Below are 27,852 nucleotides of genomic sequence, written 5' to 3'. Positions count from 1 at the left end.
GTTTGTAATATCCTGCCCCAATCACTCAGATATAATAAACTGATTATTGATCAACAATACATAATCACCTGATCTATAACATTATGCATTGCATTAAATATAATCATTCTTACATCTACTCACAATAATAAACCCACTCCTCATTTCATCAAATATTATTTATACTCATTATATTCATTACACCTTGTCAGGTTCAAACACCGAACTATCTATTAAACAAGACAAGAAGCAAGGAATCCGACAGAGACAGAGTTCAATCTTGCTCATGAGGAGAAATGTTTGGTGCTGCACACTCAGTTACAGTCTCCCACCACGCTCTGAGGGGCAGTCCCACGCACTCCTCTATTTATTCGGGAGCTCCCTAGTTAACATCACTTAGGCTGCCTCTAAAGGGAGGGGTCACACATTATGCAAAGCAACTCGAGTATGCACAATACGTGACGGAATGTGCTGGGGGTCTTGTGATTGCCTTGTCTCTGCTTTGTCTGCGTGCTGTCGCCTTATCTTCGTTGAGGTCCTGGTACGTCCTTGGCTGTTAGCGGGCTAAAACAAAGAACATCTGCGGCGAGGCCACCCCTCATATGCCGTGGAAGATAACAAGTTGTGTGTCCTTGCACGAAGCAGAAAAGAGCACAATAGATAATAACTATAGCAACGGTCTTTAAGCATAAGAGTTGTGTGATAACTTATATATAATTATTCAAACACACCTTTAAGATATTTTATGTTTCTTCCTCCTTGTTGTACCTGTCAAATAAAAGTACATCTCTTTTGGAATGATGTTATTGCTGTCTCCATCCAGTTGAGTGAGATACCGTATGTCAAGAGAATGATCTCACTTTTTTATTTGTGGAAATGTGCCGCCCCCCAGTGGCCCCATGTTGCTATGTCAATAAATAACAAGAAAAAAAGGTAAACAGTTTATGCAATTTTCTCCTTTCAGATCAGTCACTTCGGATCTACATTCATCCAGGATCCGATTATAGAACAATCATGACAAGTAAGACTTATAAATATTACAAGTTATTGTTTGATTATGAGCACACGTGAGCAAATGTGAAATGTTCTATACTGCTGATATTGGCAAAAGTCCACAAGAGCTTCCTGCCAAATACGTCACTTTTGAAGGCCTGTTGTTCAGAAACAGACACTAAATAGTAAACAGCAAATTATGCTGTTACACCAACACTCAAAATGTATAAATCTCTAAAAAAAAAAAAAAACAACATAATGCAAACATCGAAGACGCTTTCAGCAACGCCAATAAATTCATGAGCGGATGTCACTTCTTCATTATGGCGTGAAGATGCACCATTGAAAGGTGGAGAGAGTCCGAGAGGAGCCTGCTTTGAGACGTCGGAAGCAAGTTCCTTAAGGCTTTTAGGCCCTGGCAGCCTGCGAGTTGAGGTGGAGGACCTGCCTCATGAACTCGTAGGTGGTGAAGGCCACAGCCTGAGAGGGCACGCAGCGGATGTAGTTGAGAGACAGGCCTCTGTACAAGCCGTTCTTCACGCCGTACTTTTTGTAGACGTAGGATATGGTCGTCCGCAGGGAGCTGGACAAGACAATAATGTCAAATATTCTTACTTTACACCAGGGGTCACCAACGCGGTGCCCGCGGGCACCAGGTAGCCCGTAAGGACCAGATGAGTAGCCCGCCGGCCTGTTCTAAAAATAGCTCAAATAGCAGCACTTACCAGTGAGCTGCCTCTATTTTTTAAATGTTATTTATTTACTAGCAAGCTGGTCTCGCTTTGCTCGACATTTTTTATTCTAAGAGAGACAAAACTCAAATAGAATTTGAAAATCCAAGAAAATATTTTAAAGACTTGGTCTTCACTTGTTTAAATAAATTCATTTATTTCTTTACTTTGCTTCTTATAACTTTCAGAAAGACAATTTTAGAGAAAAAATACAACCTTAAAAATGATTTTAGGATTTTTAAACACATATACCTATGCAATGCCAGGCTTCCCACTAACTGACATAGAAACAGATAACAGATTTGGTGTCCAGTTCCAAGTGTGACATGATTTATTTAAAAATTTGAGAGTTGACTTTTATATTTTACATGAGTTATTATTTGTACAAACATGGTGCAAAGTAATTCATGATTTGTTAAAAAATGTTAGTGGCTAGCTAGTTAAAATGGGATATTGTGATTTCACAAGATTGTCTTAGAAGTGATCATTTGAAAATGTTCAATTTGAAAAATGTGCACATAGAGAAAATATAAAAATAAAGTGTTGCATATTGATATTTATCTGTTTCTATATATATATTATTGTGAGAAATCATTAAGATGATCAGTGTTTCCACAAAGATAAATATCATTAATTATTAATAATAACATAGAGTTAAAGGTAAATTGAGCCAATTGGCTATTTCTGGCCATTTATTTAAGTGTGTATTAAACTGGTAGCCCTTCGAATTAATCAGTACCCAAGAAATAGCTCTTGGTTTCAAAAAGGTTGGTGACCCCTGCTTTACACACTTTCAATTCAAACTAGAAATGCGTCTAATCTAACAGCAGGTGCATGCAAACCCAAGTAGGGAGTAAAGTAGTGTGGCGAAGACGTCAACATGGGCCAAAAATGGTTTATCTGTCTGAAATTAAGATTTTAAGACATGTCAAAGGTTCCCTTCCCCACTAAAATTATACTCATTTAAAAAAAAAAAGTCAAATCCAAGCAAAATTAAATGCCTGAAATCAAGATTTAAAAATATTGTTTTATTCTAAACATATATTTTAAGCTATATTTAGTCAAATCCGATCCTACTAATACTTACTTTGTGCTCATTTATAAGAAATCTGAAAAGTCCCACACATTGTGAGTTGTCCTAAATGTGTTTCAGTAAGCCCCGTTGAGAACACCAATTTGTGTGTGTATTTTTGTATTTGTATTTACAGACAATTAATTAATGGATTAGATTTATATAGCACTTTTTCTATCAACTAGATCAGGCCTGGGCAATTATTTTGACTCGGGGGGGGGGGGGGCAAATTTAGAGAAAAAAATGTGTCTGGGGGCCGGTATGTCTGATTTTTCAGATCACTAATACAAAACCTCACAATGATGTCTGATTGAAAGCTAAAAACGTTATGAAAAAATGGAATGGAATTGAAAATGTTTTTACTGTATGAGACACCCAGAATGTACATGAAAATAAAGAATGTGGGGTTTACAATATTAACTATGAACGATAAAACACTGAATATTGACAACATATGAACGTCACACCCCCTCTCCGTCGACATATTTTACAATCAAGCAAAATGGTGGCTTAGGGTATTTTGACACAATAACAAAAAAAGTGCATTGATTGACTCACCAACACGTGGCACGCTTTGTTTTGGCACTTGACTCATTTGTTACACGCAATATTTCACCGTAAGATAACCAAAACAGCTTCGGACAAACAAGGGCAAATTTTCGGAGCAAATTTTGGTCGAAAACCAAATTTTATGAGGTACTACATATTACTTGGCTTGGTAGGAATTTATTCCAAACATAAATATAATTAAATTATGGAACATCGATTCATTTCAATTTCACATTTTAACATGTGCAAAAAGGAGTAAGAAGCGGCAAAACTACCCTTTTCCAGTTCTTAGCAATCGCTGACACATTTAATCACTTCCCTGTACTCCATAAAACAATCAATTATTATTTATGTATTTATTCACTGTTCTGCCACAGAAAACAAATAAATGGGATAAAACTGCTACGATATGAAAAGGGGTAGGATTTAAATGAGCTCTGCTTCTTCCTACTCCTTTTTGAACATGCTGTAATGAAACAACTGGAAATATGGGATGCATTACATTGTAATTTTATTGTATGCATGTTCCAAATAAATTGAAACTGAACTATAATTAATTACTTTTTAAAACAGCCCTGACCTACAGTATGTCCGGATGTTTTTTCTGACATTGTTGTTGTTTTTGTGCAACCTAATAATAATATAGTGCTTTTCTGACTCAAAAATATTGTAGGGTGTTTTTGTAAGAGAAAAGGTTACAATATCCAGCTGTCTGGTGAGATACTACTATGCTGCAATTCCACTTATCTTTTGTAAAAGCAGATTATTTTGCTCCAACTCTCATAGGGAGTCCCTTTACATTGTGAAGGTGTTTGCTAGAAAGCAGTGGTACTTACACACACTTGTCCGAGTCGGGAAGCGCGGATCCGAGCTGCATTCTTCGCCGTGCCACGTCCAAGGGATAGCTAGTGAGACCATAAACAAGATTTAGCCACGTGCACGAGTCAGTGTTCAAAAACAATTTTAAAAAAATAAAAAAATTAGGGGTATTTTATTTGAACTAAGCAAAATTATCTGCCACTAGAACAAGACAATTTGGCTTGCCAAGACTTTCCAAAACAAGCTAAATTAGCTAACCTTAGTGAACCCAAAAATACCTTAAAATAAGTATATTCTCACTAATAACAACTGTACTACTATATGAGAAGGTATTTTCTATTGTTTCATTGAAAATAAAACAGCAAAGTCCATTTGGCTGTCATCTGTTTTAATATGAGACACAATTGTGTCAAAGTCATGATTCTTTTTTTTCATGCTTGAAGTAAGAAATTATTACTTTAAAAAAGTAGTTTTATACTTGTGAGTGTTGATGACGCAGCTTTGCATCAGTTGATATTCTAGTTTCAAGCATGTTTTACTCAATATAGGTCATCAAATCTCAGCAACAAGCTGTAATATCTTACTGAGATCATTTAGGACCAAAACCCTTAAAACAAGTAAAACACTAACATAAAATCTGCTTAGTGAGAAGAATTATCTTATCAGACAGAAAATAAGCAAATATCACCCTTATTTGAGATATTTAATCTTACTTAGATTTCAGTTTTTGCAGTGCATGTCACATGATCAGCTGAAGCATGTATACTCCCTCTTACGATATTGTCTGAGCGATGGCGCCGGCGACTCCTCCGCACAGCAGGTTGACTTGGGTTTTGAGAACGAGCACATCTGGGTTGTCGGAGGAGGGACAGCCCAGCGTATCCGGAAAATGTTGCAATCCGAGGCTTTTCAGGGTCCCAAAGGTGAAGAATGACACACCTGCAGAGTCACAACACACCGTGATGACTCGGAAAACCGCACTGATGATACATTTGCATCTCCAAACAATCACCTGCATAAGGCGCCATTCCAATGAGGGTTGGCGTAAGTCCCCTGTAGAATCCGAAGAATCCACCCTCCTTCAACATAACAGAAAACAAGTTTGAAAAGGCATCAACCATCATCATTCATCGAGGTGAGAACCGGCAACTACCTGCGTGTAGATGGTGTGGAAGGCGTTAGCAATGCCAGTGTAGCGATGCTCCCCAGTCACCTGGAAAGCCAGCCTGGCTCGAACCATATCCAGTGGGTAGGTGCAAATCACTGCTGTCATCCCTGACCACATGCAAACATAAACAAGCAATTAAGATGCTACTGTACATAAGCCGCGGTAAGATGGTTAGCTTGTTAGCTAACAACAGAGAGACAGAGTTGTGTAAAAAATAAACTTAGACTTAGACAAACTGTATTGATCCACAAGGGAAATTTTTCCACACAGCTCAGTTACAAAGGATAGAAAGTGTAAGGATGGAAAGGATAATGCGGGTATAACATCTTAAGGCCCAAGCTGTTTGTTTACATGCTTTTTTTGTTTCTCTTCACTATTTGGGCTTAATGGACCCTATTTAGAATAAAAACTAAGAATCATCTTTTGATATGATGTACTTAGTCCATAAGTACACAAACGTGTACTTCATGTTTAGTGACGTGCTAATTCTTATTTTCACACTTTTTTTTCCAAATTCCATTGTATGTTATACTCTTCTGACACCACCAGATGGCAGTATGAGTGTCCACATAAGCGGCCATAAGACCCCAATTCAGTAGTGTACACAATTTGGGAAATAAGAGCTAAAAGGTGCTGTCCACGCATGTGGCCACTAAGCCTTTAGAGGTTTAAAGTAGACTAAAAATGTACCATAGTAGCAATATAAAATATAACATATGTAATATTTACATATTATATATACAGTATATAACATATACTGATATATTATATTATTATGTTATATTATATACAATATATAAAAAATCCCAATTACCATGTACAATATTACAGTATATGTAACAACTGTAAATAAATGTAACTATCATTTTTGCCAAAGTCCGCCAGCTAAACTTTGTCTGTATACTTATGTGCAGCTTATTAAAAAGATCATCATCACAAAATACTCTTTTCTTTTTGATGAAACTAGATAGCCTTGGAGTTATGTTGTTTTTGTTGCTGCTATTTTAACTGTCCTTTGTTTCCATACAAAATTGATACATTGTTTTTTTATTGGCACTTTGCTTGTCCTTTCTTTTAAAATGGACAAAAGTTTAATAGTTATTTTTGAAACAACCCAATGAGCAGCCCAGGTAAAGTATGAATAAATATTTCTGAATGAATTAGTCATCTTAGTTGTTAGTAGTGTTGTCCGGTTGTACCGGTACCAATATAAGGTACCAAAATGTATTTCGATACTTTTCGGTACTTTGATACTTTTCTAAATAAAGGCGACCACAAGAAATGGCATTATTGGCTTTAATTTAACCAAAAATCTTACGGTACATTAATCATATGTTTCTTATTGCAATTTTGTCCTTAAATAAAATAGTGAACATACCAGACAACTTGTCTTTTAGTAGTAAGTAAACAAACAAAGGCTCCTAATTAATCTGCTGACATATGCAGTAACATATTGTGTCATTGTCCGTTCTATTATTTTGTCAACATTATAACGGACAAGCTGTAAAAATGGATTGTTAATCTACTTGTTCATTTACTGTTAATATCTGCTTATGTTCTCCTTTAACATGTTCTATTTACACTTCTGTTAAAATGTAATAAACATGTATTCTTCAGTTATTTGGATACTTTACATTAGTTTTGGATGATACCACAAATTTGGGTATCAATCCGATACCAAGTAGTTACAGGATCATACATTGGTCATATTCAAGGTCCTTATGTGTCCAGGGACATATTTCCTGAGTATATAAATATAATACGCGGGGCGGACCGTTACTTTTTAGAGGCGGTATAGTACCAAATATGATTCATTAGTATCGCGGTACTACACTAGTACCGATATACCGTACAACCCTAGTCGTTAGTTAGCTAAAAATGTCTCGTCGATGACAAGTCGACTATCAAAATAGTTGTTAGTTGCAGCCCTACTCCTTTATTCACTCATCCTTTTCGGGGCCATGGTTGAGCTGGACCTTATAATAAATTATACTTTTATAAAATATAGAAAGAAATGTGTTCCTCTATATTTTTTATGATTTTTTTGCAGTTTATTGGAGCTATTGTGGGACAGCCTAGTAGCTTTTGCTTTCAGGGTCCTATTATGCAAAACCAACTTTCCTACCTATTGGTAGTAAGTCCCGAACATGTGAAATCAAAGACATTTTAAAACAATCTTGTCTTTCTTCATCCTTCCTCCAAAAGAGCGGTTTGGAATTTGCCCTATTTGTTGTCTCCCAGTCGTTCAGCTCCATCTTTTGGCCACCCAATCACAGTGCGAACTTAACTTCTTTGTCCCGCCCCTATACGCACTGGGCCGAGCCCATCTTTCCTAAACCTATCACCGGGCTCAGTCCATTTTTCTGTGGCCAATCAAGCAAACAGGTCTCTCCTCCAAACGCCTATCAAATGTCCAGCCACAGCTTTTGGCCGCCCAATCACAACGTGGAAGCAGAGCAATCCCTCGTAAATTGGTAAGGTAAAAACTGTTGTTTCTCAATTTCCTCTTATTTGGCAGTGACCGATTTGTAAGTATTGCTCCATAGGTATCCAATAAACATATGGTATTGTTATTTCGCCCACAATTTGACTGTAGTAATGTTCCTCAAGCACCCCTAAAACCAAAAAAGGCAATAGATGGCTGTGTGTGGCTTTCTCGGCTGAAGTCTTTTGCCCACACTGGCGTGTGCACCAAGACAACAAAAGTGGTACACTCATCTGGCCCGTAAGGACCAGATGAGTCGCCCGCTGGCCTGTTCTTAAAAAAATAAAAAATAAAATAAAAAATAGTTTTTTATTTTTATTTTTTAAGTCAACATAGAAAAAACACAAGATACACTTTCAATCAGTGCATCAACCCAAACAACCTCCACCCCCATGCACACTCATCCACACCCACTCACACAAAAGGGGTTATTTCTTTCTGCTACCAATATTCTGGTTCCCACAACATAGACAACACATCTGCAAGGGACAGTCCCTGAAGCACACATGATTGTATGTGCTGCTGGTCCACTAACATTTTCATTAATTACTATTTTTTATGTAATGATTTTTATATTGTTTTACTTTCTTTTTTATCCAAGAAAATGTTTTTTATTTATTTATCTTATTTTATTTGATTTTTTTAAAAAGGACCTTATCTTCACCAGACCAGGTTGTCAATGAAATTAGATTTGTTTAAAGGGTTTTTAAAACCAGGTCCAGTCCAGATAATGTCCAAGTCGGACTCAGCAACGGACTCAGCAACACACACCTTCATTCATGTACACAGAAAAAAATTAGGGAACACAACAGATTGCATATAATTTATAAACAAAATTACATTTTCAAAATAAGCATTTATGTACAGTCCAGGTTATGTACAGGTCACTCAAATTAGGGAACACAACAACAGATAGCATATAATCTATAAACATAATTATACTTTCAAAATAAGCCTTTGAGGACCTCCCATCTTTTTTAAATGTTTTTTGGCATCATTATCGTTTTCAACCATGTAACTTTCTAAAGTTAAAAAATACTGAATAAATGTTTTAAAGAAAGTAATACTAAGTGAGTATCTGTTTTTGGCCTTAAAAATAAACCTTTACCGAGTACTATAATGAAATTGACTAAATCATGATTGTCAATGAACTCTCCTAAAATAACAGAAACCACATCAAGCTTCATAAACAAACCAATCCTTAAACACATTTTTTCAACTTCCACCCAAAACGAAGACACAATATGACAATACCAAAACAAATGTAGGGTGGATTAAGACTCCTGACAACAAAATCGGCAATCATCTGACTCTGTCATATTCCATAATTTTAACATTTTCCCCGTGGGTAAGAAGTTATAAATAATTTTAATTTGAAAATAACGATTTTGCACATCGATAGTAGTTTTATAGATTAGTTTGAATATTGCATCCAACGGCAACGGGCAGTCAAAAAAGTCCTCCCATTTTCCATTTGTGTTGTATGAGGCAGCCTTCAAAGATTTCTTTATTAAATAAAAATTATATATTTTTCTATTTATTTTAGTTCTTTTTTGCCAGCTAGAATTTCTTATTAGAGGTTTACAAACTAATAATTTAGTAGTTCCATAATTAATTATTTGTTTCCATCTTTTCCCAATTACTCCAGTTAGTTGATTAAATGGAAAGCTTGAGCAAGCATCACCATACATAGCTCTAAATTCATCATATTTCATAATTTTACCATTCTCATTGATAATATCATTGACAAAAATGATTCCTCTTTCAAACATATTTTTCCAAAAGAAAGGCTTTCCATCTATTACAATATTAGAGTTCATCCATATTATCTGCTGCAAAATATCGTCTCTTTTTTCTGGCACATAAAATTGAAAACACCACCATGAGTGGATTGTTTCCTTTATGAAACTTTATGAAAATTCCCAGCAGACTCTCTACATAAGAAAAATGGAAGGGGATCACTTGTAAAAACGGATACAATTTCTTTTGATACAGTACATGTTTTTTGTCTAACAGGACACTTGTGTACCACTCAGTGTTTAAATACATCTTTGGAACAATTGATGCTTTTAAAGACAGACACATAGCTTCAAGGTTGTGAAGTTTCAGGCTCCCATATTCATACTCATTGTACAAAACCTTTCATTTAATCTTTTCTGGTTTGCCATCCCAGACAAAATCAAAGACCCTCCGCTCATAAATCTTAAAAAAGTTTTGTGATGGAGCTGGTAATGACAAAAACAAATAAATAAATTGAGGAATTATTAACAAGTTGACAATAGATATTTTACCATACAAGGTTAAGGATTTCCCTTTCCATAATTGCATAATTTTGTCCAGCTTTCTTAGTCGATTATCATAATTTACTGAGCCTAGATCTTCCAGATTCTCTGGGACAACAACACCAAGTATGTTAACTGGTCCATCTGTCCACAAAACAGGCACTTTGTATTCCATTCGAATGGACGTTCCCTTTAGATTTCCGATCCTTTACATTTTACATTTATCATAATTAAGCTTAAGGCCAGATTGCTGTGAAAATATGTCCAAAAGATTAAGAAAGTTCCGCAAACAATGAGGAAAAATCTTATCTTTGTGAATCAACCTTTTCTGACATGAACTTCATCAAGAACAAACACAGAACACGCCTTACTGACACACATCTGCAAGACTCACTCAGAGTTGCAGTGTCAAGTTACACACCAGAGTACAACACACTAGTTAACAGCATGCAATGCCAGGCTTCCCACTAACTGACAAAGAAACAGATAACAGATTTGGTGTCCAGTTCAAAGTGTGACATGATTTAAAAATTTGAGAGTTGACTTTTGTATTTTACATGAGTTATTATTTGTACAAACATGGTGCAAAGTAATTCATGATTTGTTAAAAAATGTTAGTGGCTAGCTAGTTAAAATGGGATATTGTGATTATGTGTCTTAGAAGTGATCATTTGAAAATGTTCAATTTGAAAAATGTGCACTTAGAGAAAATATAAAAATAAAGTGTTGCATATTGATATTTATCTGTTTCTATATATATTTATTGTGAGAAATCATTAAGATGATCAGTGTTTCCACAAAGATAAATATCATTAATTATTAATAATAACATAAAGTTAAAGGTAAATTGTGCAAATTGTCTATTTCTGGCAATTTATTTAAGTGTGTATCAAACTGGTAGCCGTTCGCATTAATCAGTACCCAAGAAGTAGCTCTCGGTTTCAAAAAGGTTGGTGACCCCTGGTCCAGAGTATATTAAGTCACCAAAAACGAATGGACAATGAAGGTGAAGGCAAAAGAGTGAGGAGTGTCCTGACCAGATATCTAGATCCCTAGATTGATTGATCTAAAATGTTGCTTATCACATTGCTTACTTTCACATGTCCATTAAATATTTGATTAATTTATGATGGCTCAGGTGTGATTCACTACAATAGGGCCCCACAGCACACTGGATTCCAGTTAATTGAAATACCACAACACTGGATATTGTTCAGATAAGGTCAATTTAATTTAAGAACTTGCACACAAAGCAACACTGGAGGTGACTATAACGTGCGCATTTTCCGCGTTGCGTTGCGCCGTCGGACGGAGGGGGTCTTAAACGACCATTGTGTGTGTGGACAAGGATAAGGTTAGGTGGGATTTACCCTGGATAACCTTATCCTTAAGATACTGTAGATATTTTTTTCCAGAGAGGTAAAAATCAAGTATTCATATAAATTGAAGCGTTTTATCAAGCAGACGACATAGCCTACCTGCCATGGATCCGGCCATGAGGCGGTGAATGTGCCCGTTTAGCCAAAGCCGCGTACTTAGCATCTGTTAAGTAAGGAAATGCAAATGTAAGTTTCATAAATACAAAAATAAAGATGTCATCAAAAAAGGTACATCACACATACTGTATGTAGGCTTACATATATTTTCATAAATTTCATTCACAATAGAGGAAGTACTTTACCTTTTTATAATGTTCAAAGGCCATGAACTGGATTGCCCCATAGGGAAATATCCTCACCATCATTGCCCCATTGCCTTTGTACAAGCCAATGTAGCCTTCCTTTTTTGGCACAGCTTTGAGAGTGGCCAACACTCCTGCACAGTAAAAAGAAACAGTAGTGAGGATTTGAATAATAAATGGAATTCATCAAGGTGAATATTAGGGCTGCACGGTTTTGAGGAAAAAAACTAATTGCCATTTAATTCAGGAATTTTATAATCTATACATAAGAATGAGTAAAACTGCAAAAATTACAGGGAAAATGTGTAACTTTCGAAGTGTCAATCGACATTCTTGTCTCAAGGTGACACACATTAGAACAATAGGCAATAACTTACTTTTAAAATATTTGGCTTTCTGCAGACAGAATTAAAGCTTTTGACTCTCAGGACGCATGCGGCTCTTAAGCGCCGCCCTAGTGACTTCCTGGAGCTTTTTCAAAAATGTATGAAAATGGAAAAAGATGGGGGGGGGGTAATATACTTATTATATTTTTATTAACGGTATGTAATATTGGCTGATAGTTGTTTGTGTGCCATGTTGTTCCAGACCACAGCAAACATTACCCAGCTTGCAAAGATTGCAATAAATCCATTACAAGAAGATAGCCTGCTGATTTCTTTAACTTGGACACACACATCTATACCTTTGGCCATTCTAAGCCAGTCATTTCCAGGAGTTATCTCACCCTCTGAGAAGCCTCCGTTTTACTAATGTTTTCCAACGTTGTAAAAATGTGTAGAATAAATACTAAATTTCAACATTTCTGTCAACGAAGATTTGCGTCAGCCTGCGACACATACTCATTTTGATAGTAGGCTAATATAGCTAATATAGACATTTACATCATATGTTGCCTACCTTATAAGACTTATATAAGGCGTTTAATTTTTTGCAACCACACAGATTTGTTTTTGTATTTTTAGTCCAATATGTCTCAAAATTTTGGGTTGCCGACCCCTGGTCTCCATCATGCTATTAAACTGAAGAAATAATCGATAAAAACTACAATGTTTATAATGTAATGTAATCATAATAAATTATAATAATGGAAGTAAACATTTAAAAGGATATACAAATGTATTTCCCATTACTGTAGAATGAATAACAATTTCACTGTAATTGGAAGATAAATAACTCATTTCTGTAGGCAAAAATTGAAATTAAATAAATATTGAACATCTTAAAGTGCTTTTTTCCCCCAATTGGGAAAACGAGGTCAGACGTTATATTTTTGTTTATTGCCAGTACGTGATCACGGCATTCTCGCTCGTTTGTCCGTGTTGATGGGCGTATACTACCCATCCAATTTGAAGCTGAAATATTTGCCGCACTGAAGGACAGTGCAGTGAAGACACAACAAACTCCCTTCTTGTCTCTCATGGACACACACCTGTTGACTTTGGAATGACTGGCATGAACATCAAGGCCGTGGAACAAAGACAAGCGGCAGGCTTACACACACACATGCATCCACAAAAAATATACGCCACACACACATACCCAACCCCCCTTCCAACGCTCTCGACGCAAATCCCTTAGGGGTGATGGACGGGCAGGGCAGCGCCTGAAGAGCTGCAGCCTTCCACCGTAGCCCCCACTCCCTCCCCTCTGTTGCAAGTCTCCAGATGTATGTTGTAATATGTATATGTGCTTTGCTATGGAGGTTTTTTCCCACTCCAGACTGGGCTCCTAAGGGGGCCCAGTCCAGATTGTATTTTTTTACTCATCCCCCCCAGCGTTGACCTTTTTCCCATCTTTTACGGGGCGCCTTGTGGCGACCCATCAGCATTCCTGTTCTGTAACCCTGTACAGTGTTTGTTTGTCTAATCTTGAACGGGTTTGTGCTGGAAACCAAGTTTTGTTGTACTTGTGCAATGACAATAAAGACCTACCTACCACAACGGCACATTTCGCGTTGTAATCAAATGTTTTTCCTCTTAATTTTTGTTATTTTGCATAAGTTCTCACTGCCGACCTGTGAGTAGGGACTTATGTAAAGCTGGCTCCCCGTGCTACGCCCACCAAAACAAAGATTTTGAGTGACTGACAAGCGGGCTTGACTGTGTTAAGTTAATTCTACCGTCAAATAAACGCACTCAGGTGCAGAGAGATGAACAAACGCCAGGCTCAACAGTTCTAATTGGCGAACATGTCTGTCACTTTAATGCCAGTGACGGCGGGAAAAAAACCTCAGCCTCTTGCTGTTATTTATCACACTAATTCAAACCTCCTAGATTTGATGTCGATTACTCGTGCAGCCCTAATAAATATTTAAATATATTTTACCAAGGTGTTTGTAGTGAGGATTCTGGGCCTGGAGGAGAATCTTCACTCTGTCCAGAGGAGCGATTGTAGACTTTGCACAACATCCTGCAACACCTGTGACAACAAAACACTAAAGTTATCCTTTATCCTTAATACTACAAATCAACGCTTAACATGTCACCGCTGCTGCTAGCTGTACAAACTTCCTCCAGAATCATTGCTGCAGATAATACAAGGTCTGAAGGTCAGCTCTGCTTATTTCCAAAGCAGGAAGTACATTTTATAGGGAAGCCTCCAACTGGAGCAAAGAGGCAGTGCAAATATAGTGAAGGTCCTTTACCTCCTGCTACAAAGGAGCGGAGCCAGTAGTAGTCCCCCTTGCTGGCTGGAGGGCTGCTCATGGCTGGAGGTGTGGAGGCAACAGCCACCGATGTCATCCTGGCTGTTCCCACATCCACTGCATTCAGAACTGTCAAACACAAATGAACGTACAAAGTTTTGATTAAATTATAACCGTGAATTCTCTAGGTTCTAGAGTTGTACGGTATACCGGTATTAGTATAGTACCACGATACTAATTAATCATATTCGGTACTATACCCTCTCTGAAAAGTACCAGTCCGCCACCCCCCCTGCCGTCGTCACGTTGTGTCATTGCTGGTTTTACGAGCAGACGAGCATGTTCGGCAGCGCACAATCACGGAGTACTTACAAGCAGACACAGTGTGTAGAAAGAAAAGGGAGAACGGACGCATGTTGGCTTAAAAACTAACGATAAAGGTGAAGTTATAACACTGAAACGCCCTCAGGAACAGGTGCTTTAAGACATGGCTAGCTAGCTAGCGGGTAAAGTCCATCCCCAGTCTGCAGTGTTTTAGCTACTTCTAAATCACTAATCATCGCCTCCATGGCGACAAATAAAGTAAGTTTCCTACAAGTATCGTCCCTGCAGGACGAGGAATAGCTAAACATGCTTCACTACACACCGTAGCTCACCGGCGTCAAAATGTAAATAAACGCCATTGGTAGATCTAGACCTGACATTCACTGTAACGATACCAAGTACAGGAGCATATCTCGTCGATACTACTATAATTACGTCGATATTTTTTGGCATCACAACTAGGGATGTCCAATAATGGCTTTTTTGCCGATATCCGATATTCCGATATTGTCCAACTCTTAATTACCGAAACCGATATCAACCGATACCGATATAAACCGATACCGATATATACAGTCGTGGAATTAACACATTATTATGCCTAATTTGGACAACCAGGTATGGTGAAGATAAAGTCCTTTTTTAAAAAATTTATAAAATAAAATAAGATAAATAAATTAAAAACATTTTCTTGAATAAAAAAGAAAGTAAAACAATATAAAAACAGTTACGTAGAAACTAGTAGATAATGAAAATGTGTAAAATTATCTGTTAAAGGTTAGTACTATTAGTGGACCAGCAGCACGCACAATCATGTGTGCTTACGGACTGTATCCCTTGCAGACTGTATTGATATATATTGATATATATTGTAGGAACCAGATTATTAATAACAGAAAGAAACAACCCTTTTGTGTGAATGAGTGTGAATGAGTGTAAATGGGGGAGGGAGGTTTTTTTGGGTTGGTGCACTAATTGTAAGTGTATCTTGTGTTTTTTATGTTGATTCAATGAAAAACAAAAAACAAAAAAACGATACTGATAATTTAAAAAAACGATACCGATAATTTCCGATATTACATTTTAAAGCATTTATCGGCCGACATCTCTAATCACAACATCTTCTTTTGTTTTAAAAAAATGTAAATTATGTTTATAAACTCAGGAAATATGTCCCTGGACACATGAGGACTTTGAATATGACCAATGTATGATCCTGTAACGACTTGGTATCGGATTGATACCCAAATTTGTGGTATCATCCAAAACTAATGTAAAGCATCCAAACAACAGAAGAATAAATGATTATTACATATTAACAGAAATGTAGATAGAACATGTTAAAAGATAATGTAAGCAGATATTAACAGTAAATGAACAAGTAGATTAATAATTAATTTTCTACCACTTGTCCTTAATAATTTTGACAAAATAATAGAATGGAAAATGACACAACATGTTACTGCATATGTCAGCAGATTAATTAGGAGTCTTTGTCTGCGATGAGGTGGCGACTTGTCCAGGGTGTACCCCGCCTTCCGCCCGATTGTAGCTGAGATAGGCTCCAGCGCCCCCCGCGACCCCGAAGGGAATAAGCGGTAGTAAATGGATGGATGGATGGATGTTTGTTTACTTACTACTAAAAGACAGGTTGTCTAGTATGTTCACTATTTTATTTAAGGACAAACTTGCAACAAGAAACATATGTTAAATGTACCGTAATATTTTTTGTTAAAATAAAGCCAATAATGCAATTTTTTGTGGTGCCCTTTATTTAGAAAAGTACCGAAAAGTATCGAAATAATTTTGGTACCGGTACCAAAATATTAGTATCGGGACAACACTACTAGGTTCAGTCGATTTTTTAAAGCTCTTAACAACTACTTCAGGAGGTTATCTAAGAGGTGATAAGTACATCATTCAGACGAGATGTGAACGCGGAAGGTCGGTAAAACAAGCAAATATATCTCCTCTCTTTTGCATTTCCCCCCAAAGACGACCGTAGAACGTTAGCATAAAACTGTGTGTCCCAAACATTCCTTATTCTATTAATTTGTTAAGTTGTTTGAGTTACAAACCTGACAAATGTGTGGTCACAACACTCCCAATGCTCAGGTAATGACAGGAGGACGCTGCCCTTCGCTCTTGACGGCTCTCTATGTTGACGGGCGCATGTTGGTGACGTAACGTGACGTCACTCAGACGCGCGTGATAGCTCGCTAGTGTTTACATTTGTACATGCCAAGAACATTTTCTAATTGGCTTAATGGTTTACAATTATCTATCAAATCTTGGAGGATGATTAAGAGTACAAAAGCCCTTAAATTTATATATTTGTTAAAAACATTTAAAGTGATTTCGGTAGCCCTTTTTGTCTTTTTATTTTTTTCATATTTTTATTATTATTATTTATTATTATTTAATACTCTATCTGTATTTGCTTTTGCATTATAAATGTATGTTTGTTGTTCAATACAAAACAATTAAAAGAAAAAAAAATTGAAGTCATTATTTCAATATTAGTATTACGAATAATCTTGGCATGTACAATTGTTTTTTTTTCTTTTAATTTTTTTAATTGGCATGTACAAAAAATTGTACATGCCAAGATTATTCGTAATACTAATATTGAATTAATGACTTCAATATTAGTATTACGAATAATCTTGGCATGTACAATTTTTTTTTTAATTTTATTTTTATTTTTATTGAACAACAAACATACATTTATAATGCACACAAAAGTTAAGGCACTTTCAACATCAGCGAAACATGTCAAGGAAAGAAAACAAAAGCAAATACAGATAGAGTATTAAATAATAATAATACAAATATGAAAAAAATAAAATAAAATAAAAAGACAAAAAGGCTACCGAAATTACTTTAAATGTTTTTAACTAATATATCAATTTAAGGACTTTTGTACTCTTAATCATGTGAATCACTCTTAATCATTGAAATAATGACTTCAATATTAGTATTACGAATAATCTTGGCATGTACAATTTTCAACATCAGCGAAACATGTCAAGGAAAGAAAACAAAAGCAAATACTAATATTGATATATTGTAATACTAATATTGAAATAATGACTTCAATATTAGTATTGCTTAACAACGTTATTTTCATCACAGTGATAGTTTGTTGTTCCTTCGAGGCTGTACCTAATGAGCAATTACTCACTATTTTTGACAAAAAGTCAATACTTTGAGAGTGTTTCTTAACAGTGGTTACAATAATGTGGAGTATTTCCAGTTTTCTAAAAAATATTGAGTGCTTTTGCTGATTAATTAAAATAAGACACACATTTTTTCAATATTTAAAAACATGATTTTAAAAGGGTAAATAAAAAATAAATGCTTTAAAAGTCAAACTAGGAAAGAGGAAAAGTGTAATGATAACCATAGAACAGAACATTGAAGTTATTGTGTCATAGCAGACCATGTGACTGCTTAGTACAATATAATACATACAATTAATTTATAATAAATGCTTGAATCAATGCATTTGACCAAGGAGATGCTGTAATCCTCATCCTCACCCATTTTGACCCCATGAGCGTTTCCCACACATCATGGATGGTTCACCGACCAAGATGCTGACCTGCGACGAGAATCCGCCTTGCGGGAACCGCACGTTGGTTAACGCCTCCCCCCTGAAAAGGATAGGTCAAATGCAGCAGACAAATTTCGCTGTGCAACATATGTCAATGAAGATTATCTCTCTTTTTATTTCTTTAAAAAAAACTTTATTAATTCCAACAACACCTATAAAACGCCACTAGATGACATAATTGCTCTGCAAACACCTCTCCATTTGCCAACAGGCATTTTGAAAAAGTAGTTTATTTTAGGTTTACTATGCAGTGGTTGACTTCTCTTTTGACTAGATATATTTAGCCACATTACATTTTTGAATTGGGTATGTTTTGAAATTAGAAAAAGGAAGGGACCAGCGGAATAAAATGGGTGGATGGATGGAAAAACTTGGAAGCCATCTAGCAATAAAAGTGTATTTTTGTGTGTTTTTCCATAAACCAAAGTATCCAAACATATATGTCAATAACAAAGCTAAAGGTGTGTTCATGTGCACGCCTTTGCACAGATGAATGCATAAAAAAAACAATACTATAATAAAGTAAAACTACTAATTTGTTGAAAATACCTGATGACATACAGTATACATTTACGTGTGTATATAATGTATACACAATAGGGTATGGCAAGACTCAGGTTCGAGTGAGTAATTTTACTTTATTGTAGTTGTACTTGCGTTTATCAGTGGGTGACAACTCTTTATACCTAAAATATATGTATTAAAGAATAAACTACTTTCACAATATTTCATAAATATTTATTTTAAAGTTAAAGTACCAATGATTGTCACACACACACTAGGTGTGGTGAAATTTGTCCTCTGCATTTGACCCATCCCCTTGTTCACCCCCTGGGAGGTGAGGGGAGCAGTGAGCAGCAGCGGTGGCCGTGCTCGAGAATCATTTTGGTGATTTAAACCCCAATTCCAACCCTTGATTCTGAGTGCCAAGCAGGGAGGTTATGGGTCCCATTTTTATAGTCTTTGGTATGACTCGGCCGGGGTTTGAACTCACAACCTCCCGATCTCAGGGCGGACACTCTAACCACTAGGCCACTGAGTAGAACTAGCATCAAGGAACCAATGGTGTTTGATTTCAGGGTTTCCACTGGTGCATCTTTTATTTATTCATTGACAATATAGAGCTGAAACTCAGAAAAGTAGAATATCGGGCAAAGGTTTGTTTATTTCAGTAATTTCATTTACAAGGTAATATGACCTAGGCTCAAAACATACAACTCAAGATATTTCAAGCTTTCTTTTGATATAATTTTGATGATAAAACCTCAATTTGAAAATCTCAAAAAAATTCGGGTTTTCAAACACTGTAAGCCATGATCATCAAAATAGTGAATAAATGCTTGACATATCTCACTTTGCATGTAATGAGTTTATACCGCATATTAGTTTTGCATTTTGAAGTTGCCTGCTAAAATGAATGAACTTTTGCACGATATTCAAATTTTTTGAGTTTCACCTGTTCACCACTAAAGAAAAGTTATGGATATTTGGCTATCAGATTACATTTTAAACCTAAAATGCACTACAACGTTTGGGGTGAAAATAATGTGACCTTTGTGTGCACATGTCCAACCGTTCAATATTTAATTGTTGAGCTAAACAGCAAAATCCACAAAGGTGTGTGATCCATTAATAATATTGATTAATAATCATTTTGTGAGTAGGGTAATTGCATGAATTGTAATTAGGGTTGCCAATCGTCCCATAAAAAATACAATCGTCCCGTATTAAGAGACAAAAGTATGTGTTTGGTATTTGGTCTAAAAAGTCAACAATCAACACGCGTGTCCATGAAAGACCGAAAAGGAATTTGTAGCGTCTTCGCTGCACTGTCCTCTAGGGGGAGTCTCGAAGCAACGACCTTGCTATGTTGGGAAAACAATCCAGATTAGAATGTTTGAGCAAGCGAAAACAATTTTAAATATTTCACTCTTATTGTCAAATCTATTATTTTCGCCTTGCAGAGCAGAGCAGACAGCTTCTCCAAGATGTTATCCAGTTTGCGATTTAGTCCAGATACCACAAAAGTCTGAGTGACCACAGCTCTGCCCAGCCTTCAATCATTTGGGGCAGCCAGCATCTTCCAATTTGTCGATAAACAATGCAACACTTACTCTAATCAGAAGATGTCCTATTATCATGATTCCGAATTGGTAGATGTCTTCACTGTCCTGGACTGAAAGAATCACCATGCACGCGGCACTCCCCTTCTCCCAAGAGTCCACCGGGTGTCAACAAATGTTCCGTCAGGACAGGCAGATTCCCCCAAACCCGACCTTCTTGTCGAGAAGATCATGTTAAGTTGTATGGGAGGCAAGTTGATCAATACCATTGTTTAGATTTTGGAGGGCAGTGCAAAACGAGGGTCCAAGAAAATGAAGACGACAAGACAAAAAAAGAGATAAGGGGGGAGGGAAGAAAAAGCGTCCGCCTATGTTGAGACCGAGAGAGAAATAAGAGAATAAACTAGTAAAACGGATAATGGATAATGCGTCAGGAAGCATATCAGGTTCTTAATTATTTTTTTGTCATGTCCAATCCCAAGACATCATTTTTTCACGCCCCTTCTGAATTGAGGACCTGATTAGTTTCTGGCACCAGTATTCAGCCTATAATCACATGACTATCCAAATCCACAATAACCTAAAACAATTTCCACGTTAAGTTAACAGACTGGATTTGCAAAACAGAAAAAAAAAATGATAACAATTTAATAGGATGTGCATTTTTATACCAACACCGTACTAACACTGTCTGAATTGTTTGCATGTCAATTCTATTTGTAATATACAAAACCCAAAACCAGTGAAGTTGGCACGCTGTGTAATTCGTAAATAAAAACAGAACACAATGATTTGCAAATTCTTTTCAACTTATATTCAATTGAACAGACTGCAAAGACGAGATATTTAATGTTCGAACTAAGAAATTTTTTTGGGCAAATAATCATTAACTTAGAATTTAATGGCAGCAACACATTGCAAAAAAAGTTGGCATTTTTACCACACCATGGCCTTTCATTTTAACAACACTCAGTAAACGTTTGGGAATTGAGGAGACCAATTTTTGAAGCTTTTCAGCTGGAATTCTTTATTATTTACGATTTACACAACGTGCCAACTTCACTGGTTTCGGGTTTTGTAATTGTACATTTTTGTACATTGTAACATTTTAAATAGTTTGCCATGACTTTGAGACAAGAAGTGTTCCTATGGAAAAAAGTATATCTTAACAATGACTTGGAGAAAAGTAATTATTTTTACCAGGAAGGCGGGAAAGAGCCACTTCACATGCACACCTTGATTACATTATGGCGATCCTGGATTAATAATTAACTCACTATTCTTAACCCAAGATTGCTCTAACCTAGTAAAAAATATCTTATTTCCGTTTTTTAAGGGCTCTAGTGCCCTTTAGGAGTGAGATTTAAAGCGTAATGGCTCTCTGTAAATGTGGACCCAAAACAATTTCATTAAGGGGTTAAAACTTAAGCTTTTGCCTCAATATTTCTTTTTTAATGCTTGGTGCGGGGAGCAAAACAGAATCAATAGAAATGTGTTAATATTATTATACCAGATGGCCATTACGCTTTAAATCTCACTCCTAAAGGGCACTAGAGCCCTGAAAAAAACTGAAATAAGATATTTTTTTACTGTTAGAGCAATTTTAAGTTAAGAATAGTGAGTTTTATTAATCCAGCATCGCCATAATGTAATCAAGGTGTGCACGTGAAGTCGCTCTTTCCCGCCTTCCTGGTGAAAATAATGACTTTTCTCCAAGTCATTGTTAAGATATGTAATGAATATGTAATAAATAAATAAACATTGATTGATGATTGATTGATATACGTTTTTATTTATTAGATATTTACACATTTCTATTGATTCTGTTTTGCTCCCTGCGCCAAGCGTTAAAAAGAAAGATTGAGGCAAAAGCTTAAGTTTGAACCCCTTAACTAAATAGTTTTGGGTCCACATTTCCAGAGAGCTAAGGACCGTGGGTCCAGACTTCACATTTAATCTAATTGTGTATATTGCAGAGAACCAGCGTCCTCTACAGTAGACATTTGATATTTGGTCTATCTATTTTGTTTGAGTTACAGGAGTGGTCTGCTGTTTTTCAGGAAACATGTGAGTCTCCCACAAGTTGTTGGAACTGAACTTACAGCCCACCAGTTGAAGAGCCCAAATGGTGAAAAAGAGAGGACCCAACATGGAACCTTGAGGAACACCACTAATATAAGTAAAGAAATTGAACAAATGGCTACTGACTGCATCTGAAGTAAACAAGCTACATCACATCACATTATGAAAAAAAAAGTGTAACTGCCAAAAGGAGAGGACTTGAAGAGGTGTTTTGAGGAACACCTCAGTTATGTAAATCACAAAATTAGATCCTACTGTTGTTTTAGGGCTGGGCGGTCCCAATCCCAAAACATAATTTGTTCTACCATGAATTGATTAACGTGGACCCCGACTTAAACAAGTTGAAAAACTTATTCGGGTGTTACCATTTAGTGGTCAATTGTACGGAATATGTACTGTACTGTGCAATCTACTAATAAAAGTCTCAATCAATCAATCGATCAGTCAGGCCCCTTCTGAATTGAGGACCTAATTAGTTACTGGCACCAGTATTCAGCATATAATCACTTGACTATCCAAATCTACCTATCTCAGCTGCATTCGGGCCGAAGGCGGGGTACACCCTGGACAAGTCGCCACCTCATGGGACAAGCGGTAGAAAATGGATGGATGGATATTAGGGCTGCGAATCTTTGGGTGTCCCACGTTTCGATTCAATATCGATTCTTGGGGTCACGATTCGATTATAAATCGATTTTTTTCGATTCAACGCGATTCTCGATTCAAAAACGATATTTTTCCGATTCAAAACAATTCTCTATTCATTCAATACATAGGATTTCAGCAGGATCTACCCCAGTCTGCTGACATGCAAGCAGAGTAGTAGATTTTTGTAAAAAGCTTTTCTAATTGTAAAGGACAATGTTTTATCAACTGATTGCAATAATGTAAATTTGTTTTAACTATTAAATGAACCAAAAATATGACTTATTTTATTTTTGTGAAAATATTAGACACAATGTGTTGTCAAGCTTATGAGATGCGATGCAAGTGTAAGCCACTGTGACACTATTGTTCTTTTTTTTTTATTTTTATAAATGTCTAATGATAATGTCAATGAGGGATTTTTAATCACTGCTATGTTGAAATTGTTACTAATATTGATACTGTTGTTGATAATATTAATTTTTGTTTCACTACTTTTGGATTGTTCTGTGTCGTGTTTGTGTCTCCTCTCAGTTGCTCTGTTTATTGCAGTTCTGAGTGTTGCTCGGTCGGGTTTGGTTTTGGAATTGGATTGCATTGTTGTGGTATTGCTGTGTATTATTTTGTTGGATTGATTAATTAAAAAAATAAAAATAAAATAGATTTTTGAAAAATGAGAATCGATACGTGAGAATGGCGATTTGAATTTGAATCGATTTTTTCCCACACCCCTAATGGATATCCAAATCTACAACAACCTAAAACAATTTCCACGTTACAGTAACATTTGTTACAGGAAAAAAAATGCTAACAATTGAATAGGATGTGCATTTTTATACTAACACTGTCTGAATTGTTTGCATCTCAATTCTAATTGTAATATAATTGTACACCTTTGTGTATTGTAACATTTTAAATAGTCTGCCATGACTTTGAGACAGCAAGTGTTCCTATGGGAAAAAATATATCTCAACAAAGACTTGGAGAAAAGTAAATATTTTCCCCAGGAAGGCGGGAAAGAGCCACTTCACGTGCACACCTTGATTACATTATGGCGATCCTGGATTAATAATTAACTCACTATTCTTAGCCTAAGATTGCTTTTACATCGTAAAAAATATCTTATTTCAGTTTTTTCAGGGCTCTAGCGTCCTTTAGGAGTGAGATTTAAAGCATAATGGCCATCTGGTATATTTACACATTTCTATTGATTCTGTTTTGCTCCCCGTGCCAAGTGTTAAAAAAGAAAGATTTAGGCAAAAGCTTAAGTTTTAACCCCTTAACTAAATAGTTTTGGGTCCACATTTCCAGAGAGCTAAGGACCGTCAGTCCAGACTTCCCATTTCGTCTAATTGTGTATATTCCAGAGAACCAGCGTCCTCTACAGTAGACATTTGATATTTGGTCTATCTATTTTGTTTGAGTTACAGGAGCGGTCTGCTGTTTTTCAGGACCTTATGCAAAAAAAGCTACGTTACTCAAAGATCCTCTCTATGAATCTGCTGCAAACATGTGAGTCTCCCACAAGTTGTTGGAACTGAACTTAAAGGCCACCAGTTGAAGAGCCCAAACTATGAAAAAGAGAGAACCCAAAAAGGAACCTTGAAGAACACCACTAGTATAAGTAAAGAAGTTGAACAAATGGCTGATGACTGCATCTGAAGTAAACAAGCTACAGCAACACCTTAGTTACATAAATCCCATTATGAAAAAAGGATGTGCATTTTTATACTAACACTGTCTGAATTGTTTGCATCTCAATTCTAATTGTAATACTGTTTGCACAGTGCCTGTGTTTTTAAAGATGTAAATCTCTGTTGTTTTACAGTTCTCTTATGTATTTTAAAATGTATGTCTTAATGTATTATTTTTGAAACTGCTCTGTGACATGTGCTGTTGACCTCTTGGCCAGGTCACCCTTGTGAAAGAGATCTTGATCTCAATGGGTTTTCTTATCTGGTTAAATAAAGGTTCTATAATATAATTGTACACCTTTGTGTATTGTAACATTTTAAATAGTTTGCCATGACTTTGAGACAGCAAGTGTTCCTATGGGAAAAAATACATCTCAACAAAGACTTGGAGAAAAGTAAATATTTTCCCCAGGAAGGCGGGAAAGAGCCACTTCACGTGCACACCTTGATTGCATGATGGCGATCCTGGATCCACCCAGAGCGGAGATCCGTGCCTGCTTTTCTAACCTCCTCTCAGCGAGACGACGTCGACCAGCTCTCTGCCGGCCGAGCCCGAAGGTTGCGTCTGGCGGAGGGGGAGAGCGAGCGAGGTGAGCGGGGCTACCCTGGCTGGCTTGACAGAAGGAAGAGGGATTGACATTGTTTTCTCGGGTGTTGTTTGCGCCGCGCCAGGGAGAGAGGCGGTGCAACGGCGGAGGAAGAAGCGAGCGACGTGGCCCCCAGTGCGCCTGTCATGTCCGTGTGGGAGCCAACTTGCCAGCAGCGGTCTAATTTTGCCGAGGAGGGAAACGCATACTGGCTGGAGAGGAGTATTATTAGCAGTTCTCTCTGGTATGTCAAGCATTTCTGCCTCCGACGCGCAAAATAAACGCGCACACGAGCGCGCTAAACCGTGAGAAAGTGCGCTTCTCGTGCGTGTGGATGTTTGTTTTTTTAAATGTCCTCAGCCGGTGCTTTAAAGAGGCGGGCGGGCGGGCAAGTGCAGAAATATGAGTAAAGGGCGACGGAGGCGGTAATAACCCCCTTCTTCCTACTAAGAGACGGCCCTGAGCGTGCTCGGTTTGCCCTTTAAACCAAATCACTCCAAGGAGGAAGCGGTACTATTTGTTTTTTGAGCAACTTCTTCTGCTCCTATAGTCGCCACTTATTGTGTCTACTTATGCTTGTTGGAGAACATGAGTCAGGCGTGGCCAAATTGTCACATAAGACAAGAAATATGTTGCTTCAAAATTGCCTTATGCTGTCAATTGATTAATTACACAGTAAATACAGGTACAGGTTAAATTGTATTTATTTTCATTTTCTATTTATAGGTCATGCACAAAAAAAAAGTAGTATATCAGGCAAAGGGGTGTTTATTTCAGTAATTTGATTTACAAGGCGATATGTGTCAAACGTACGGCCCGAGGGCCGGATCAGGCCCGCGAACAGGTTTTATCCGGCCCGCGGGATGAGTTTGCCAAGTATAAATATTAACCTGAAATTTTTAAATGAAAGAAACTGCTGTTCTAAATGTGTCCACTGGATGTCGCAATAGTAAGTCTTTGTATCTTTGTAGATGATGCTACATATGTACAAAATGAACCATGTCATGTTAGTACCGGAAGGCAAAGCTCTCGATTTACCGGTCGATCTGCGTTCCCATCCTCACCTATGGTCATGAGCTTTGGGTCATGACCGAAAGGACAAGATCACGGGTACAAGCGGCCGAAATGAGTTTCCTCCGCCGGGTGGCGGGGCTCTCCCTTCGAGATAGGGTGAGAAGCTCTGTCATCCGGGAGGAGCTCAAAGTAAAGCCGCTGCTCCTCCACATCGAGAGGAGCCAGATGAGGTGGTTCGGGCATCTGGTCAGGATGCCACTCGAACGCCTCCCTAGAGAGGTGTTTCGGGCACGTCCGACCGGTAGGAGGCCACGGGAAAGACCCAGGACACGTTGGGAAGACTATGTCTCCCGGCTGGCCTGGGAACGCCTCGGGATCCCCCGGGAGGAGCTGGACGAAGTGGCTGGGGAGAGGGAAGTCTGGGCTTCCCTGCTTAGGCTGCTGCCCCCGCGATAAGCGGAAGAAGATGGATGGATGTTAGTACATCAGTCGAGGAAAATGAGCAAACTACATAAATAACATACTGTAATTTGGATATCATTTTTTTATCTTGATGGATTGAAAATTAACACCAATGAGTTGACTGATGAACATTATCACATAATTTATTCAAATATAAATAACGACAAATAAAGTATATATACTATTAACCGCAACAGGTAATTGTAAAAAAAAAACCCAACAACATTATGATTTGTACAATTTCAGAATGCGCTTGTTCTATTTTTAAACAAAGAAAACAATTTGAAGTTGTCTTTATTTTTAAGTTATCGTGCCGTGATTTTACCATCTACTCCCACTTGGGAGTAGATTTTTCTCCATGTGGCCCCCGATCTAAAATGAGTTTGACACCTCTGACCTAGGCTCAAAACATGCAACTCAGGATATTTCAAGCTTTCTTTTGATATCATTTTGATGATCCATCATCCATCCATCCATTTTCTACTGCTTATTCCTTTTGGGGTCCCGGGGGGCGCTGGAGCCTATCTCAGCTTCAATCGGGCGGAAGCCGGGGACCTCAAATTGAAAATCTCAAGAAAAATTCAGGTTTTCAAACACTGTAAGCCATGATCTTCAAAGTAGTAAATACATGCTTGACATATCTCACTTTGCATGTAATGAGTTTATACCACATATTAGCTTCGCATTTGAAGTTGAATTGTTGAAATGAATGGACCTTTACACGATATTAAATTTTTTTGAGTTTCACCTGTTCACCACTGAAGAAAAGTTATGGATATTTGGCTATCAGATGAGAATTGGAACCTAAAATGCACTATAAGGTTTGGGGTGAACGTAATGTGACCTTTATGTGCACATGTCCAACTGTTCAATATTTAATTGTTGAGCTAAACAGCACATAAGACAAGAAATATGTTGCTGCAAAATTGCGTTATGTTGTCAATTGATTTATTACACAG

At 37.1% G+C, this 27,852-nt stretch overlaps 2 protein-coding genes across 3 annotated transcripts in view; one reads left to right on the top strand and one right to left on the bottom strand.

Annotated features, from left to right (window-relative positions):
- Positions 1-908: 908 nt before the first annotated feature.
- slc25a16 (solute carrier family 25 member 16) lies at positions 909-16,923 on the bottom strand. Its single transcript, XM_062057612.1, has 10 exons — positions 16,809-16,923; positions 14,407-14,535; positions 14,088-14,180; positions 11,760-11,893; positions 11,557-11,620; positions 5,297-5,418; positions 5,156-5,222; positions 4,920-5,082; positions 4,161-4,229; positions 909-1,555 (listed from the first exon to the last, which is right to left on the bottom strand). Exons 2-10 carry the CDS (start codon positions 14,501-14,503, stop codon positions 1,381-1,383), a joined length of 984 nt encoding a protein of 327 aa, XP_061913596.1. The 5' UTR covers positions 14,504-14,535; positions 16,809-16,923; the 3' UTR covers positions 909-1,380.
- Positions 16,924-25,303: 8,380 nt separating this feature from the next.
- Positions 25,304-27,852, top strand: part of tet1 (tet methylcytosine dioxygenase 1) — an 85,377-nt gene continuing 82,828 nt past the window's right edge. The window contains exons 1-2 of one of the 2 annotated variants that reach the window (XM_062058096.1): positions 25,305-25,420; positions 25,503-25,661. The gene's annotated coding sequence lies outside the window, so the exon portion shown is untranslated. Of the gene's footprint in view, positions 25,662-27,852 lie in introns of both variants that reach the window. The other variant, XM_062058097.1, reaches the window with a different exon arrangement.

Source organism: Entelurus aequoreus, linkage group LG09 (genome assembly GCF_033978785.1).
Source record: "Entelurus aequoreus isolate RoL-2023_Sb linkage group LG09, RoL_Eaeq_v1.1, whole genome shotgun sequence".
Lineage (NCBI taxonomy): Eukaryota > Metazoa > Chordata > Actinopteri > Syngnathiformes > Syngnathidae > Entelurus > Entelurus aequoreus.
Note: the sequence above shows the minus strand (reverse complement) of the source record. Positions and strands in the feature narration are given on the sequence as shown.

What these genes read in the sequence shown, in the direction of transcription:
- slc25a16 (XM_062057612.1), bottom strand. Translation starts at nt 14,503, where the DNA reads ATGACATCGGTGGCTGTTGCCTCCACACCTCCAGCCATGAGCAGCCCT. An exon ending in CCTTTGAACATTATAAAAAG is followed by an intron (nt 11,621 to 11,759) that starts GTAAAGTACTTC and finishes CTTACTTAACAG; the next exon opens with ATGCTAAGTACGCGGCTTTG. An exon ending in TCCACACCATCTACACGCAG is followed by an intron (nt 5,223 to 5,296) that starts GTAGTTGCCGGT and finishes GTTATGTTGAAG; the next exon opens with GAGGGTGGATTCTTCGGATT.